Here is a 19,707-nt window from a genome sequence, read left to right as displayed (position 1 = left end):
AGCCTCCAGTAGGAAACCCTGTAATTCCATGGACATTTATTTATGCTTGAAAAGTTTACAATTCTAGCATTTAACTTGTTCCCACTACAGATATTGCAAAACTCTTTTCCTTGTAGCTGTTGTATCAGCCAAGGGAATACCTGGGTTACAGACTCTCTGTTAAGCTTTCTTAACTAGACTTCCAAAGGAAAGGATGGACCTCAGAACTAACCCACCTGGTATGCCAAAAATAACCTCAGAGTCTAAATTGAACCAGTCACTATAACTATGATGAATACATCCTTCTTTGTATGCCTCTATATAGACAGCTCTGATTTTATGTAGCTAGAGTCAGATTTCTTTCCAAGGTGGCCAGTATTCTGTTTCCTTTGATAAGGCATAGCAGAATAAGAAAGTATTAAGCTTGTCCTTATCATTGGTTAGTTAATTGTGGTTAATTGCATAGCAACCTATTATGGTAGAAATAGGAATTCATAGGTTCATAGGTTGGTACTAGGCTATCAGCCCTAGGGCCTATGCAAGCCTAGCCATAACAATTCCCTGGATATTTCTTCCCACAATATTTACTTCTCTGGACCCCTGTCTAGCAGGGCAACTGACATGATCCCCGGGGTGAATTTCCTATCTCCCATCCAATCATCAAGGTTCCTTTTGAAGACGGCCAATGAGGCACTCTGCTTGCCATGTATGGGCAGTCTATTCCAGAGTCTGGGGAGTCTCTGGGTCAGGAACCTATCCCTCCAGCATGTTTTGTTCATTGTGATGACAAGGTTTAGATCCCTGGAGCATGTGGCTCTGAGGGATTGGGATTTCTTTAAGTGGAGCATGTCCAACAGCTCAGGGTTTGACATGGCCTTGTATGTTAAGCAGAGATTGCCTCTGAGTAGACGATATGCCACAGAGTATAGCTGGAGTTTTTTTTAGACGGTCAGCATATGGCATCTGCTTTAGGCCTGTGATTCTTTTAGTGAGGTATTTCTGTGGCCTATCCAGCTGTTGCAGATGTCTTGTGAGGTACATACCAAATGGGGCATTATACTCTATAATGGGTCTAATAAGGGATGAGTACAGTGGGACAATGACCTCCTTTTTTCTGGATGAAAAGCTCTTAGTGATGAGGTGTGCCACATAGAAGGATTTCCTGACTGTTGTGGCGATGTGGTTATCAAAAGTGACACCACTGTCCACCTGTGTCCCTAAGTCTCTCATCACTTTTTCGATGTTTAGTGCACTGCCACCTATGTGGTAATTCATGGGTACATGTTTTTTTCCAAAGGGGATAACTATACATTTCTTGGCATTAAGCTTGAGCCCATGGCTCTGGCACCAGGCATCTGTTTCTGTAAGGCCCTTTTGTAGAATATCCACATCATTTGGGGATTCAATAATGGCTCCCAGTTTGCAGTCATCTGCAAACTTTGTTAGCCAGAGTCCCTTAGTGTTGGCCTGTACTTCAGAGAAGTAGATGCCAAACAAGAGTGGTCCCAGGACTGAACCCTGAGGTACTCCACTTGTCACTTGTCTGGAGCTGGATTTGGAGTCGGCTACTTTTACAGTCTGGGTTCTGTCAGTAAGCCAGTTGACAACCCATCGAGTGATGTAGGGATTTATGCCCAGCTTAGTAAGTTTATCTATGATTCCAGAGTGGGGGATGGTGTCGAAGGCCTTGGCGAGGTCCAGATAGGCTGTGTGGAATACCTTACCCTCATCCACAGCTCTGGAGACTGATTCAAAGAAGTCAATCAGATTCAAGAGACAAGATCGGCCCTTCACAAACCCAAACTGGGTGGGGTCCAGTGTTTGAAGGTTGCCAATGTCTTTGTTTATAAGTTCAATGATAATGCGTTCCATGCCCTTGCAGATCAGGCTTGTCAGACTGATGGGACGGTAGTTCCCGGGATCCAAGGTGGATCCTCCCTTGTGGAGCGGGATAACTGTAGCTGTGCGCCACACAGTGGGCACGAAGCCTGAGGTGAGGCTATGATTAAACATGACACTTAGGTGAGGTGCCAGTTCATTTTGTAGTTCATGTAGTACACAGCCTGGGATGTCATCTGGTCCCATAGATGCTGTATTCTTAGCTTTGGAGATTGCGGTTTCTACCTGTGTGGCCGTGATTATCGGAATTTGGCAATCTTTTGGTATTGAGATGGGCCCTTTAGGGGGTGAGAGGTGGGTGAAGTTGGCACTAAATCGATCTGCCAGGATATTGGCAATATCCTTGTGATCAGTATATTTAATGCCATTCTGTTGTAGCTCAGAGCAGATCTGAGCATTGCCATTTAGATTCTTGACATAACTATAGAATGTCTTGTGGTTGTCTTTGGAATCTTTGGCAATTTTATTTTCGTAACTAGCTTTTGAGGATTTTATGAGGGATCTCAGCTTCTTTCTGAGGCTGGTGAGGGAGTTTTTTGCATCCTGGGATTTTCCTCTTTTCTGCAACAGTTTCTTCCTTCTGTTGTATAGTTTGTTTATAGCAGGGGACCACTAGATTGGCTTCCTTTTTTTGGAGAAGAGCATCTTGGTTCTATTTGGGATGGCACGATTCATGCACGAGTGGATGTGCTCATACAGTGCCTTAGTGTAGGATTCTGCAGTTGAACTTCCAGATCCCGTCTGCGTGGGTATTGTGAAGTTTGTAACTTCTGACTTCAGTAGCATGAAGTTGGCTTTGGAGAAGTTTAAGGAGGTTTCCTTAGTGGGGGGGTGGGGGTGGGATGTGGATGTCAAAGGTGATTTGCTTATGGTCAGACCTGGCTAATGAGGGGGTGACCACTGGTGTGGAGCATTGATCTCCCATGTTGGTAATGACCAGGTCTAGGATATTGAAGCCCCTGGTGGGACAATGGATTAGTTGATCCAGGGCATTCGAATTTATGAATTCCAAGAACTGTTGGGAAAAGGAGTTAGTACCCGAGTAGTTTTCCCAATTAATGGCAGGGGTAGTTGAAATCACCCAGTATTAGGGTGTTTGGTTGTATCTTAATATTTTCCAGTATGTTTAGAAAGGTGTAATGAGAATCTTGGGGCATGGTGGGGGATCTGTAGCAAGCTACAATTTGGATTGCAGTCTTACCTAGTGTTAGTTGCACCTGGAGAATTTCAGATGCATTGTGTTTTCTTTTCTTTTATCCCACATTATTCACTTCACTAGAAAAATAGCTACATCTGCTGCCTTTTTTTCATAATGTCACCTTCCATGACATTTGTGGATCTGCAACTTGAGCTTCCCTGAATAACTTTATGAAGCATAATAAGATGGACATTTTTCAGGTCTAGGCTTTCTTTCAAAGCTACTGTCATCCATAATATGGTCCTGTGATGGTGGCCACTTATGAGAATTATTGAATGGCTCTGTCCAACACTGAAGATGAACCTCTTCTTATCAGATATAAAAGCTGAGTACTTCCCATATCAATAGACATGTAAGAAGGAGGTTCACCTTTGGGAATGTATTATCTCTACATCAGCCCCTACTGATATTTATTTATTTATTTTGAAGCTCTGTTTCTCCTATCTTTGTGTCTCTCTTCTTCTCTGTACACAGTGGTATTCACAGAAGAAATGAAGAGTGACAGATCAGTGATGAAGGACAGAAGGAGAAGGTCTCCAGGCAACTTGGGAAAGAGTTATCTGCTAAGTGGACTTAATGCCTGGGGCATCTCTTCTAATAGTTATTAGAGATGGACCTCCTTCTTAAAGACCTATCCAAGTAATTAGCATTCATTTTTGAGATGTTAAACTGAGACCCCATCTGCATAAGTTAGTGGTAGCTCTAGCAGATGTAAAAGCTCCCACAGTACCTATCAAAAAGACTAAGGGAAGTTTCCCAATGCCCTGGCTAAATTTCCCTTAGCAGCATAAATACCACTTCAGGTCTCCCCTGATAAGAAGCTTTTATACTAGTTGGACTAATCTCTTCAACAAAGGATTAATAATAATAATAATAATAATAATATTTTCCATGATTCTTCTTCTTCTCATTTGGTTTGAAATATCCTATTCTGTTAACATTGTTACATAACTTGCTGGTAACACCCACGTCTGTCCCATATTTTGTATTTTGTTATTGCTTGTAATATCTTTTTCTGTTATGTGCTTTTGCATAATTTTTAATAGTTCTACTTAGAATGAGATATGCTTTTCTCTTATTTTGTCTCTTACTGTTTCTTTCCATGCATTCGCATCACTTGTCTGTGAGATAAAAATTATTCTGTGGTATAGGTACCTTACAAATTTAAATATCATTTAACAGTTTTCAAAATTCTTCCAGATGCCTATGGACTGATTTGGCTGGATATCTTTACTTGCTGACTGTCAAGCAGCAGTGGCTACTTATTGCTCTTTTCCAGCCGTGTGGCTACTCTTTCAGAAAGACTCAAGACAAGTTGCTTGTGATTCTTGGCTATATTAAGAATTGCCAGAGTTAATGATACTGAATTTATTCTGTTATCAAAATGATGACCTCTCCAGATCAAGTTTATTTGATTGCTTATACCTAAGAGAATAATGATTCAGGTTATACATGGTTTAAGGGAAGACAGGCTGAATTTGGGATCTCTCCTCATTCAGTCAGATAACCAATCCATCCTGTGTCACCTAAATATGTAGGTGCTATGCATTCATACCTATTCATTAGAGAAAATTGCAAGTCTGGCAATAGACCATGGACAGGAATATCATCCTTTAAAACATTTGTATTCTGCAGAACGAAAGGGTAGAGTTTCACCCCTAGATTTCTCTTAAAGCTAAATATTTATGAGTCCTATCTAGTCATGGTCTTCTGAGTGTATAGCACATGAGAATTCAGATAGGGGGGTGTTGTGCTATATGTAGCCATTATGGCAGTGTAATTTTAATTCTGAGGAAGTCCCTGAGATGTATATAGGGACTAAAGAACTTAGTTTTCTTTTGTTAAGAATAAAAGGTGAAGACTGTACATCTGACTAAACCTGGTGTGTCTTGTGGAATTACTATAAAACATTTCTGGGATGCATCCGTTTTCCCTGAGTGTATGTAACCAGAGAAACTCACATCTTTGCCATAGAGCATGGTTTTTGTCTTCAGCTCTTTGCAGAAGGACAGCATCTCATTTTGTCTCTTGTAGTTTCTTCACGTTCATTAATACTGGACCAGAAACATCACCAAGGCCCTGGACAAGGGGAAATCTGCTGTTATGACATCGTGGTTTTTAAGAGTTGCTAATGAAGTAGCTGTATAATGCTGTTCGAAGACATAAGGGTGAGGCAGCAGGGCCATCAATATCAATACTTAATATCTGAACTGCAGCTGCAATTTGGCTATTATCAACACTATTTTCTCATTCTACTGGTCTTGATGAATATGTGTGTATATGATGCTTTATCTTGGATTCAGAAAGACAGCTGTGGATGCATTCTTCTTCTTCCCATGGAAGGAGTGATTCCTGCAGAATTTCTAACCATTCTCCATTGATAATACCCTCTTCACAAAATTCAGAGAAGACCAAAGCTCATCTTCGTCCTCCTTGGTGGCTGAGAAGTGTGTAGTTTCAAGCTCCCAAGTGACCTGTAGTACAGGAAACCCTGCCAGTATAAGCTTAGAAAACCTCCCTCAGGAGAGGTGACAACTGTATCCACCTTACGACTTTGTTTCTGATTTCAATCCATTAATCCCACTAAATTTTCTGATCAGGTTGTCAGAAGTCACTGAGGCTAGTAGGAAGTCTTCCTTTAAAAATGGAGCTGCTGCCAGTATGCCACCAAATTTAGTCACCATGCAGGTTTCTCTAACTTATCTTTGGCACTTGTATGAATTTATTTTCAGTTCTTCTGTGGTCATGCAGCATGTATTAGCTACCCTGGGGCTCTTACAAGCATAGCCAAGTTCTACCCTTATTTCCACAATCAGCACCTAATGCCATTGTCCAAGAGGGACACAGGTGGAACCCCCATGCACATTTCCTAGTGACAATCAGCTCTGCCTTCAGAATTTCAGAGCTGCAGGCCTTTAACTAAAGGCATCTGTACCTTGGCTTTCAAAAGATCAGCTGTTTCTTAGCATTAACCTATGTTTCCTCCAAACATGATGTCAGACATATCCTTAAATTACTCTATCTCCCTGCTGTCTTTTCTGGGAAGAGAAATCAGAGTAGAAAGAGCCCTTTACACCCTGAATGCATACTGTATTTCATGTTTTACCTGACATTTTTGCAAAAATTCTGAAAGAGGAACAGCTGTGTATGCCAGGAAAAGAAGAGTCAGCAGTTGCTCAACAAACCCTCTCCAAGTGCATTTCTAATTGCATTATCTTTTACCTTCAGGTAGTACACCAGCCATTAGAAGATACTTTGTCATAGGCCACTTATTTATGGGTCTGTCTGCTTCCAGTGCCTGTTTCAAAGACATCTCCACTACAGGCATTTGTGTTGCTCTCTTGGTTGTTGGGTCATGCCTTCAACAAGCATACTTACCTGGCTGTGACATGAGGAGCTGAACTTACTTTAATATTTTACCACTTTGTTAAACGTTCCTTCTTGGCTGTCCTCTGGTACCTGCCGTCATGATAATTTTTACTGGTTTGGATTCTTTGCAATTGTAGCCACACTGAGGAGGGCCCAGTGTTTGATATAACAAAATACATTATTACTGTATAATTTGATCTCTGCTGACCCTTATGAATGGATCCAAATTTTTCTCCCACTTGTCTCCCTTTGTCTGTATAAACATTCTATTCTGTGGCTGCAGTTGGAGTTCCCTGTAAGTCAGGCAAGTTTAAATTTATATATTCATGTAACAGTGTAGGTGCCAAATCTTCACGTCTTTCTTGATTTTCATGCAATAAATGTGTTTGGGGTAAAGTGGCAAGCTTATGGGGCTAGGAGTGCTTCCTGGTGTGGCACGTGACATACACTGGTAGAAGACATACATATTCTTGACTGTGGGAACATCAGATGATCAGTGAAAATAGACTGCAAGAGGAAGGAAAAAATCTTAATCACAGATCCACTGATGAGTTTGACAGACAATGCAGTACTCCTGTCAAAGAATCTCCAAAACCTGTTCTGAAGGAGTGCTGTTTCAGAAAGGGCAAGTTTCCTTGGCCTCTTCATTTCATATTTTTCCCCAATTTATATTATATAGTGTTATTTCTTTAGTTGTTTGATTTTTGTTTGCGTTTGGCCTGTTAGAAAGCACAGAACTAATTTCTTTTCTATTCTTTCTGATGACAGGAAGAAGCTATAATATGATTATTCTGATTGTATTTCTGTGTTAATGCTGATTCTGTTACAAGCCTTTGAAATAAAGTATGTATACACAAGGAAATAGTAAATTGTAGAAAGCATATACTGGACGTTTTGGAATTACAATATGTAACACTTGTTAATCTTGGCAAACTGCAAACTAAACGGAGCTAAAATGTGTAAGGCTTCAAGGAAAAATAAATCAGTGTATTTTTTTCATGAGTGGAGCCAGTCTTGTGCACTGAGCTGAGGAAGGGGCCATATTCCACCATATGACATGGAGGAACATTCACAAGCTTTAGGGAAGCAGCACAAACTAATAAGCCAGAGAACATAAGCTGATTTCTGATGTAGGCAGCATTTTATTCACCTAAGAAATAATTTTATTTTATTTTATTTGTAGTACTGCAGATAGAAATACAAGTTATAATCAGAAAGCCAAATTAAATTTTACTACGTCTGCTTTCTTTCTCTGTAAATCCCAGCCTAAATTTGGACTCCTCTTCGATATTGATGGTGTACTGCTTCGAGGTCGAACTCCTCTGCCTGCAGCCAAAGAAGCCTTCCGCAAGTTGGTGAACCCTCAAGGACAACCAAGAGTACCTTTTGTCTTTGTTACAAATGCTGCGAACTGCTTGCAACGAGTCAAGGCTGAGCAACTATCTTGTGCTTTGGAAGTCCCTGTAAGTGTCATTCTATGTTTCTGGATTGGACTGTTTGGGGGAGGAGGTTACAATTTCACAGTGGTAGGGATTACAAATTTCAAGGATAGTCTTTCACTTGGTATCACAGTATAAAAATGTTACCCAAAGTGGCGTCATCCTTCAGTGGAGTTATGGATTCACAAAATGCTGTGTCATTGATCTCCCTGTAACCAAGTGGGTTGTGTGTGTGACACATTATATGGTGGCATCTCTGGTTACAAAGTTAGAATTACTACAGACAGAAGCACTGAGACTGTGGGACTGGGCATATTTCTGCACAGATTAGTGACTGGCAGTGTGCTTACTGAAACTGTTTACTCTGGAATTATTAAATTATATATTTTATTCCATTAATTAAGTGCTACTAAGTAAACAATGTTATTACATTGTGTGTGAATATATAAATTTGGTCCTGTGGTAAACTAGTTGTGCATTAAAGTAATTTGTAAGCAATAAAAAAGTGGTCTACTTATTTGTAAAACCTTTCTTGAAGAAATAAGTGTCTATGGACTGAAGGATGTTTTTATTCTTCAAATTCCATTCACACAAGTTCTTCAAGACTAAGAACACAAAGATAACACTGTTGGCTAAGGATTCTTCAGTGTGAGACAGGTATAAGGAGGATGGAAGTTCATTGTGATATGTCTTCTCACTTATAGTACAAGATAGTAGTGTCCAGAAACTTGGCACCATGTCTGAAGCACTCATGGCTCATTTTCCAATGCCTACCTCTGATTACTGGATCTTTTTCCAAAAGTATAAAAGTGTAACCCCCCCCCCCCACCCCCGCTTAAAAGGAGACATAGAGGAAGAGCTAATACTAAAGGATAATAAATTGTACTCTATCACTACCCCTGACTCCCATCTCTCTCTTACATAAACACACACACACACACACACACACACACACACACACACACACACACACACACGCACACACACACACACACACACACACACTCACACACGGGTCTATGTTACATTACAGAAATCTCAAATAAATGAAAATCAAAGGAGCGGGAAGACAACACCGAAATGGCATAAGACTGAATGTTTAGATTTCCAAAGTTCAAAACAGCGAAACAGCAGCTGCATATGTTCCACATCTCTTGGAGAGAGAGGTGATCTCTGCCTGACGTACAAGGCCATGTCCAACCAGGATCTGATGGACATGCTCCACCTCAAAAAATCCAAATCCATCAGGACCACGAGAGCTAAATACTTAAACCTCGGCACAAGTATGAATAGGACATGCTGGAGGGATAGATTCATAACCCAAAGGCTTCCCATGCTTTGGAACAGGATCCCAGTTTGTATTAGACAGAGCCCCTCACTGACTCTCTTCAAGAGAAATCTTGATGAGTGGATGGGAGATTGTAAGTTTACCCCCGGGGTCACATCTGTGTCACTGCTAGACAGTGGCACAGTAAACTAATTCTATTATATAGGGGACCTTCACTGTGTCACTACTAGACAGAGGCACAGTATTCTTGATTTATTCTGTACATTTTTGTACCATTTCATGGGTTGGCAAAATCCACATCACTATGGCTAGGCTTACAGATGCCCCAGGGCAGATAGCCTAGTACTATACTATGAAACTATGAAACTATGGAGCTTCTAAATGGAGATCGCTTTACAGTGAAGATCAGGAAATGTACCTTTTTCCTCAGTGTAGTGTGATCTCGGAGTTGGTATATATAATTTGCAGTGGGATGTGGGTGGCGCAGCCCCCACATGGTGGGTGCAGGGGGGGCTTGCCCCCCCCCTGCAAAAATGTTAGAGAAGCTGTATTTTTGTGTTTTTTGAAACAGCTGCTGTTTTGATCTTCGGGAAACTAATTGTTTGGTCTTATGCCGTAACGTAACATAGTAACATAGACCCATATATATATATATATATATATATATATATATATATATATATATATATAATGTGTGTGTGTTTGTGTATGTATGTGTGTGCATAGCTCTCAACCTTCCATCTCCAAAATGAGGAACACTAGCCCTCATAATGTGGAACACATGGACAAAATGTGGAGCACATTCTGTTGGCTTATGAACATCTTCAACTAGGAAAGTCATAGGGTGGTTAAAATATACTGGTTTTACTTATAAAGAAGATATTTTAATGAATTAATACAACTGTTAAATAAAATTAAGAATTCAATACACTGGAGGTTCAGGTTCAAAAGTTTACTAGTGTATACCAGGAGGCAAAAAACTTACAAGTACAGAATTTTGTCTAACATGAAACAGGAAGCACACAATTTTATATAGTCTTAACATTCATGCTGTGCCCACCTTACTGACGTGGTATGTCACAGGGCATCTACATCACTTTAGCTTACAGTCCTCTATTCATAAAAACTGCTGATGCTGTATATTTAAAAAGAAGTTTTCCTCTAGTAACAATACAGCCTTGCTATCCACCTGGTCAGACATAATGTCTTTCTGTAAAGTTACTTCTCCAAGGTTTCACACCAGTTCGAATACAATAGCAGATACAATTTTCTAATACACATCTTTGTTCACTGTAACACTTTCCCACCAGCTGCATGCTATCTTAGTAACACATATACAAGGCCAAATCATCCCAGCAGGAAAGAGCAGAAGATTTCATTATTTCACATATTTAATTTCCTGACCCAGCAGATAATCACTTGTGAAAAGCGTAAACATTAAAACTTGCTAAGCTAGCATCTGCCAGGGTCGGAGGTCAGTTTGCTACAAGCCACACTGCAGTTTCAAAACTACTTGCATTTACACATGAATTTATCCTTTCTGTTATATGATTAATAGAATAAAATGCATTATATACTGCTTTGTTTTTAAACTAGCATTTCACATATATTCAAATACACATTTTTCTAACATCAATTAATTTCTATTTACCATAAATTTCACTTAAAAAATTCCTAACACTGAATGTGTGACAGACCCTTTCAATGTGGAACTTCGAGGAACTTGAACTTTTTAAGACCCCAAATGAGGTACGTTCCTCATGAGGTACACTTGAGTGTGTGTGTGTGTGTGTGTGTGTGTGTGTGTGTGTGTGTGTGTGTGTGTGTGTGTGTATATATATATATATATATATATATATATATATATATATATATATGCAGAGAGAGATAGAGATGCACACTGCTATTCTGATGACTCATTGGTCCCTTGTCATCGCAGGTAAAGGACTTACAGTTTTACTACAAGAAGCTGCTTACCACCCCTTCAGTGCAAGGAGTCCTACCTCCTTTTACTGTCTAGCCCTAGCAGCTCCCTTAACAATGTGTGGACATTTCCAAGTACACTTTCTGCAACACCAATTTTTTTGTCCTGATTCTGTTTCCCTTAAGTTCCAAAGTTCATTATGATTATTGATTAATTTGCTGAGACAAGGACAGGAAATTAAGAAATTCTTCCCGATAAGCTGGCAAAATAAGGACAGCTCATTTGAGAAATTTGCAGAGAATTAATTATTCATTTTAATTTGTCATTCTTAGTTTGTACTATGTCTGACCAACTGCTCACACCAATGTATATAAGTTCAGGGGTGTAGGGTGCTTGCCCCTACTCAAAAATAAGTTTAAAGATTTTATTGAATGTTATAACCATTTCTATTTTAATTACTTGTATAAAATTGTTATGATATTTACTTGTATGTTAAAAATAATAAACTTGTTTTTAAAAAAAAAATAAGTTTAAAGGAGAAGAGTGATGTCTGATACTCATTCTTCTGTCTTTTCAGTTTTTTCCCATTTCTATGCACTAAATGCAGGTCTCAAGATTTCATTGAGGAGCCAATGATCAAGTTAGTTCCAGCAACAATTTTAAAAGATGCCAAGTACAGCAAAAATGCATGTGTGTACAGTTCTTCTGCTTAATAACAGACAGTGATATGACCATGATCTTTGCAGACAGCACATGGCTGGTCACAATTTAAAGTGCATTTAAAGGAGGCTGGGCAAACTTAGACAGCCCACTCTGCAGCATACCAGACAGGGATTTCTTGTGTTGATGATAACGTCTTCCTTTTTTGACTTTGTTCATTTTTGCAATGTTTATCTTTTAGACACTTTTTTAATTAATACTGTAATTTGATATTGCTTATTGTTCTCACATTGAGCTGCTTTTAACTTATTTTATGCAGGTAGTTTCAGTGATGCACATACAAAAATACAGTATACGCATTTTAGGAAGCTGGGTAGAAACAGTAAAATAGTGTGCTCATACTCAAAAGGTTATGGAATCTAAACTACATTTACAGACTAACAAGCCCATGGAAAATGCATGGTGTTGTCAGATAATACAGTGCACTTCTAGGTATAGGTGAGAATTGCTAAGGCAACATACTCAAACTTGGGAGAATAGGAACCAATACCAAAGTATCACAAGTTTTTAAAGCATGTCAGTTAATTGTACTTGTGTGATTTTTTTATGGAGCCATTGCACACTTAATCAGCTCGGATGGTTCTTGAAGAGTTGCAGACTACTGAGCAGTGACACATTTTAAATTTTAGAGGTTAAAAAGGTCACTAAGGTTAGAGGGACATGTATAAATGTAAAACATTAATTTAGTTTTAAAATAAGTCAAATGCCTCTTTTCAGTTGAAGCCAATGGCTATTTTATTTTCCAGGTACATCTGAACTTACAGCCATCCCTGTGAGCAAGTACCAAGCCTTGCACAGATCATAGGGATCATAGGGCCACATTATCATGTCCAACATGCATCTATCCATTCAAAACAGCTTTATTATAGGACATACCGAGGCCAGATAAAATGCTTTGGTGGGTCGGATTGTGGCTCTTGGGCCACCTGTTGGACACTCCTGCTCTAACTTTACCTGTGTCTCCTGATAAACTGGTCCATGAAATGGTGCTGCTTATGCAGGCATTAAAATCGTACTTTTGTGGCAAATAATGAAGTACTTTTAGTCTGGAAATGAGAAGCATTGTGACTAAGAAGAAATTAAGAAGTCAGTAACTACTACAAATGATTGTAAATTCAGCTTTTAATTAAGTGAGGTCTATTGCAGCAGCAATTTAGCAGACAAACTATTTACCCGATTACATCAATCATTTGTCTAGCTTGTTTCAGAGTTATTCCTTTCTAAAACTGTTTTGTGTGTGCCCCATGTAAAGTTGGAATTATCCTGTGACACCTTCATTTCTTATGCCTGACTGAAAGCATTAGTCACTCAGCTCTGTTTTCAATTCATTAGCAGTTTGTCAGTCATTAAGGCCACTTTCCAGTTGAGAAGTTCTGAGATTTTTTTCTTATTTTTCTTAATTCTGAGGAAATTGTTACTTAAATTTAAAAGGTTTTCATAACATTGTGTAACATTTCCCATTAAATCTGTTAACAAGTGTACCTGTCAGAGACAAATTATCCCAAGGCTTTTTACACTCATGTATTTTTAAGGGCATTGCATGACACTCATAATTTGTAAATGTTGTTCTGTATTTAACAAGCAACTAAAATTACAAAGGTAAAAGAATTGCAAGACCTTCATTGCAGAAGAATGAAACAATGTAAAGTTAAGAGGAGTAATAGATGGATCAGGTAGATTTCTGGTAGAGGAAAGGAATCTAGCAAAACATTTTAAACATTAAATGAAAATGGAAGAGAATGGTAAGAAGATTAAGTAAAAGCTGAACAAATTAATATAGAAGGAAAATTAAGTCAAAGAAAATTCATTCATATGCTGGTTTGAATGATGAGACACCCAAGAATGCTCCCAAAGAGAGATAAAATGACCATTTATCGTCATCATCATCATTATCAATCATTTGGGAAAAAAGACCAACTTTCCCAAAGAAATAAATATATATGCGGCTTAAGTCTGCCACAAAGATTAAAACATCTAAAGAGCCATCACTTTTTAAAATGTGGATTGAGCTATTCATAATCAGAATTTGCAAATGCAGAACTGCATTCAGTGAATATGTTTAGTAGGATGCAGGGTACATGGTTGAATGCCCATTAAACCTACTAGTGAATCACACTGTTATTTTAGTTGATAGATTGCTTTGTCAACAATGCAGTGTAGAATTTGTGTTATTGCATGGTAGTGGGAGGTTAGGGAAATATCACTTTTACACACTGTTGAGATATCTTTGAGTTAGTATATATCTGGTTTGTGGGGGTGTGAGAGGCACAGTTCCACACAAAATGTGATTTGTGTGTTGGCATTTGCAGTTAGAATGAAACCTAGAAAGAATCTAGTTTGCAATGCTTTGCAAAAGTAGTTGCCTATTTGCTACCTTTAGAATACTTCCAGAATTTACCCCTTTCCAAAAACCCACAGATAAAGCCAAAGTCCTGCTAGAATGGCCCCTAACCTGGCTGGAGGTGGTTTATTATGGAAAATGTAGCAAAAAAAATAGCATGAGACAATCTTTTTGAAACTGTGTGCTTTGACACAAGTTGGCTTTTGTTTTATTACTTTCATATGACACAAACAGCTGTTTGTCCTTCCTGAAAGGTTTAGTTCTGTCCAAGAAGTATTTGAGCTGCCTGTGGACATCCACAGTATGTAATATTCTTTCTCCATCATTTTTAGATCCTGGAAAGAATACAGAGGATTATTAGTCTGGCTTAAGGAAAAACTCTGAAACCACTTTAGGTATAAAAGAAGGATTAGTTCTAAAGGAAACCATGTCCTTACAGAAAATGAGGTTGGGTTGGCTTACTACAAGAACTTGTAGCTCAGATACCCTCCTAAAAGAAGTCAGAGCAACAAGCAATACAGTTTTTCCATATAATAAACCTCAAATCAGCCTGATGAGCTGGTTTAAATGGAAGAGGTGTCAATTTCTTAAGTACAAAGTTAGCATCCCAAAGAGGAACCACCTTTTTCCTAAGGTGGACAGATATGTAAAACCCCATTCAAAAACTGCTTAACTTGATTGGATTGGTAGAAGGGGGGATCAAAGAGCAACAAAGCAAAAATGGCTGAAAGATGAATATTGACAAAAGAATATTAAGATCAGAGAACAATAACTCACACATATAATCTAGACCCAGAGACAACCAGGCCTTGAAAGCGTCCTGGTTCTTATAGTAGCAGTATACCAGTCTTTTCCATTTACAAACATATGATTTTCTAGCAGCATTTTTTTCTGCTTTCAAAATTATTGCATATTCTCAGAAAAAAGGTGCATAACATAAAAACAATCAAAACTCTATTATCCAGGCAGTCAATTGAAGTATTATCAGATATGGGTATATCAGACAACCCTTGTCTTGAGTGAGTAAATCCAGCTTGAGGGGAAACATATGGTAATTACCTTTGGCCAGTTCCAAAAAAAGAGAGAACCATTGTAGACTGTGCCAAAAGAAAATCATCACCACCACTATCTTCAGAGAGTCCTTGAGAATCTTTAGGTGGTCTCCATGTATCAGTAGGAAGGGTAGAAAAGCATACAGTAGCATTCCTGTCAATGGGAATGAGAAAGCATATGTCTTCCAGGCCTGTTTGCAAGGAATCCCAGAGAAAAATCTGATTAGAAAGGAGACAAACAGATACTGAGTGACATATAAAACATGCTTCCATTCATAGATTTGTTGCATAACATAATGTATAAAAGGAGAAGCAGGACTTACTAGAAATAACTAGAAAACACATTACAGTGCTGAATGACTCTATCTTATAAAATGCTTTCAAGGTGAATTTGTTTATGCAATAATGGTGAAGTAACTGACTTTCAGTTTGAAAATGTAATTACAGATGTGTAAAGCTTACTTTTTGCCACAGAATCTGCTTGTGCTGAAATGATGTTAAGATAACAGACTGGTAGTAGTACTACTGATAGACTGCAAATGTGACATTCTGCTTAGTAATACTTAAATCAGTTATGCAGAAGAAATGCTAATCAAAACTTTACAACTGATTTATTAAGTGTTACTGGACTTAACTGTATGCAGTTGACACTGGAGGGAAGAGCTGTTGCAAGAATAAAGAGCAGAGAAGTCTAGTTAGGTAGGGAACTAGGAAGTAGTTGGCCTCCTCAAAATAGCCATGATACTGCAGAAAAGAGTGGTAACAGGGAAGTAGTTTGAAGTGTGAGAAGCATTATTTTTGTGCAAAATAAGTGAAATACCTCCATTAATTCAAGTTCTGATAATGATTATGGCATTGGTTTGCCTACTAAAAGGTATGAAAGTAGCATCAGAAGGTATGATGAACATTATTTAAGTGTGAGTTTCAATTGTGAAGGTGCACAAGCAACCAGAGCCACAATGCTTGATTTAATATGTTGTGAGACACTAGCACAGTGATGGCAAACCTTTTGGGCTTGGTGTGTCAAAAATTCAGAAAATGCCTTGAGTGACTCTGCTGGTGTGTCACCCCCCCCCCCCCGAACAAAAGAGAAACAATTCTTTACATATTCATTTATTTTAAAAAATACAGTCCAATCATGTGTGCCGCTGTGTATTATAAAAGTAAAAGAAAAATCAGTGACTTACAATAGGGAAAATGATATGCACACTGATAATTGGGCTTAAAATAGTGCACCAAAAATTATCCTACTTTTAATAGTAATTTTGAATTGAACCGAAAAAATATGGAACACATTGCATTTGATTTGGTTAACATCAATTAATGACTTTTTCGTTGCTGAGTTTTAATAGGTAAGTGCAGGGTCACATATTTCTTGTATTTTTGTTCATTCAGTTTCTTTCGGTGTTGGTGAACAGTGATGTGTCGCCCAAAATGTCATGGCTTATCACCTTTGACACGCCTGTCATAGGTTCGCCATCACTGCACTAGCAAATGATTCAATGAAACCGCTCAAACATCTACTGCTGTTTATTTAGCAAACATCTAAATTAACAAGCTTGTTGACTTCTTCATAAGAAAAATGCAAAAAAAATAAATAAATAAATAAATAAATAAGCAGCAAAATTCCTTTAAAAATGTTGTCACTGTCTCAGTGTTCACTAACAATATCCTACCTACTGGCACTAAGAATAGCTCAACAGAAAAAAAGCTTTATATAGTGGGAGAACATTTGTTGCTGCCAGCTGAAGTTGAAAATAATTTCATGACCATAAATACTGTGAATAGACAGATATATGAAGTGGCAGCCGATATGAAGATTTTGATAACAGAGAATCAAAACAAACAGTAATTTCACTATTCATCTAAATGAGTTAACATATCTTGCTGGGAAAAGACATTTAGGGTGCTTTGTTAAATGCTTTTCTCTAGAGAATTAGCTGGTCATGCGGAGAGGACCCTTTTCAGACTGCAAATGCATTTATGACAGAAAATAAGCCTAAATGGTCTAATTGTATAGTAGTATATAGAGATAGTGTAGCTAACTTGCCAGAGAAATAAAATTATTGTATTTATTTTTTTTCAAATCTTTGTTTTTATTTTTTGTTGTTACATTAAACAAATTGTAAAATACAATACACAGATAATACATTGAAAGCAAATCATTTACAAAGTTAGATGAAGCAACTGTTCATTCTAGTAATAGACGGGTATTTTTAAAGTCCGTTTCCTCAATATGAAGAGTGATATAGACGGACAGCAGAACGAGATGAACAGAAATATGAGAAATATGATAATATTAACATTGTTAATGTACAATGTAGCTTTTGCACATAGTCAAATTATATTAGATAACTATACAGTGTTATAGAATACCGGAAAAACCAACAGAGAAAGAAAAAAATAAAAAACACACACACAGAAAAAAAAAAACAACTTCTATTTACAACAATTTACAAATAGTGCTACAGTATAATGACAGGATTCTAATTACATTTAATAAAACATGATATATGTTCTTCGTGTTTCACTGTTGCAGTCATTACATTTGCGTAATCTGCTGGCAGGTTGCCCTCAGTCAGCCTGATTAACAAAGTCTTGGGTCCTGCGTCGGATGCTGTCCCTTCTTCCATGACGTCAGGTCATCAGGGGTATAAAACATGCAGCCAGCATCATTGCATCAGTCTTTCTTGCCATGCGGTGCCCAAAGCAGAAGCAGTTCGCAAGTGCCAGTCAGCCGACTCCTGAAATTTTCATTTTTGAGTTTCAGAACCAAAGTCTTCAACTTAAAGCTAAGTACCCCGTTGGGGAAATTTTTCTTGCTCCTTACTGATGTCAGTAAAAGTTAATAATTGCATTACTTGTGGAAAGCAAATACCTCATAAAGATTTTCATTTGTACTGCATTCCTTGCCTAGGCTCTGACCACGACGTACCTTGCTGTCAGTTTTGTGCTTTATTTAGTCAGCGCACTATCCGTTGTTAGTACATTTTTACCTCTAATTATTTTGGTTCTCAGTTTAATTATCCAGAAATGTCGTCGGTTAGCCTTCCAACTACCGGAATTCTGAAAAAACGCAAAGATAAAGACAGAGACAGGCTGCCGAGGTCCAAAAACACTGACAACGCTTCTCCTAAGCCAGTTGCCAGTTTGCCAGTACTCAGTGAGGTGCTTTCGCAGCCCCTGATACCCACTACTTCTGATTTACAGGCCTCTACTGAGACCCATTCAGAGTCTGGTATGCCGCAAGATGCTTCACCTATGGAACCCGCAGATGTCTCTACCTTGGATGGGTCTGGAGCCGCTGTGCAGGCACCAGCTTCTGAGGGTGTATTCAGGCCTACAGACTTGCATATTAAATCGACACCGCCTTCATTACTAAGGCCTAACTCTCGATCCATGACTAAAAAAATGTCGCCCAGGCCACATGTTCAGGTCCCTATGCCTAAAAAACAAATGATAAAAATGGCTGAAGATCTAATTTCTCTAATCAGAGGTAGACAACCCCCCCCCCCCCCAAGAGGCCTAGGGCTGAACTTGATTATGAATCTTATGATCAGGATTCTATTTCTTCTGACTCTTCTAATGACCTGAATTTGTCCATACCTACTTATGAGGATTCCGATGCAGAGGACTCCATTCCCTCTGCTTCTCCTTCAGAGGACTTTTCTTTTGGGGAAACTTTACATGCTTTGAGGGAGCATTTCCACTGGGACAGCCAGGAATTTTCTGATTCAAAAAAGAGGCTTAGGGATTTCCTGCTTCTACCTTAACATAGGCCTTTGGCTATACCTCCTCTACTAGACATTGTTGATGATGTGTTCTAGGAATCTAGTTTGGCCCCTGATTCCCTGTCTCCGGCTCCTAGTAAATCTGATAGATACTACAGGGTTCCTGACTCCCACAAGTTCCTTTTCAAAAATCCTGTTGCAGATCCAGAAACCATTTCTCAGGAGCCCAAGGGCATTAAGGCTTCTACTGCTAAAAATCCTACCCCTTCTGATAGAGATTCCAGGGCGCTGGATAGATGGGGTAAAAAGGTTTATACTTCTGCGACCTTGGCAATCAGAGCATTAAACTGCCAGTTTCATATGTTAAAATATCAACAACATATTATTGGACTGCTTAAACAGAAAATGATGTTGATTCCCGACTGTGTGGAAAATAAAGATTTACAGGATTTAATGCATTCTGCTGAACAACTTGGAAAACATACTTTGCAATGTGTTTTTGATTCTTTAGAGGCCTCTTGCAGGGCTGCTGTTACTGGGTCTGTGCTTAGAAGGCATGCTTGTCTTAAGGAGCAATCTTTGCTTGGTCATGTTAAAGCTAGATTGTTGGATGCTCCTTTAAATCAGGACTGCCTGTTTGGCAATAAGGCTGAAGAAGTTCTTAAAAAGATGGAAGATAAAGCTAAATCTATGCAAACTGTTAGATTTTTTACAAGTGCAACCTCCAAGATTTAGTAAGCATTGGCCTACTAAGAATTGGTCTTTTC

General features: G+C 38.5%; 1 protein-coding gene across 2 annotated transcripts in view; it reads left to right on the top strand.

The window, feature by feature from the left end:
* LOC122809327 (haloacid dehalogenase-like hydrolase domain-containing 5) overlaps nucleotides 1-19,707 on the top strand; it is a 599,749-nt gene that overhangs the window by 185,604 nt on the left and 394,438 nt on the right. For both annotated transcript variants that reach the window (XM_044080729.1, XM_044080727.1), the window contains exon 2: nucleotides 7,711-7,908. In XM_044080729.1, coding sequence (XP_043936664.1) covers nucleotides 7,711-7,908 — 198 coding nt within the window. The remainder of the gene's footprint in view (nucleotides 1-7,710; nucleotides 7,909-19,707) is intronic.

This window comes from Protopterus annectens, chromosome 8.part0, assembly GCF_019279795.1.
Source record: "Protopterus annectens isolate FY-2018-M chromosome 8.part0, PAN1.0, whole genome shotgun sequence".
NCBI lineage: Eukaryota > Metazoa > Chordata > Ceratodontiformes > Protopteridae > Protopterus > Protopterus annectens.
The sequence above is the reverse complement of the archived record's forward strand: the minus strand, read 5'-3'. Positions and strand labels throughout refer to the sequence as shown.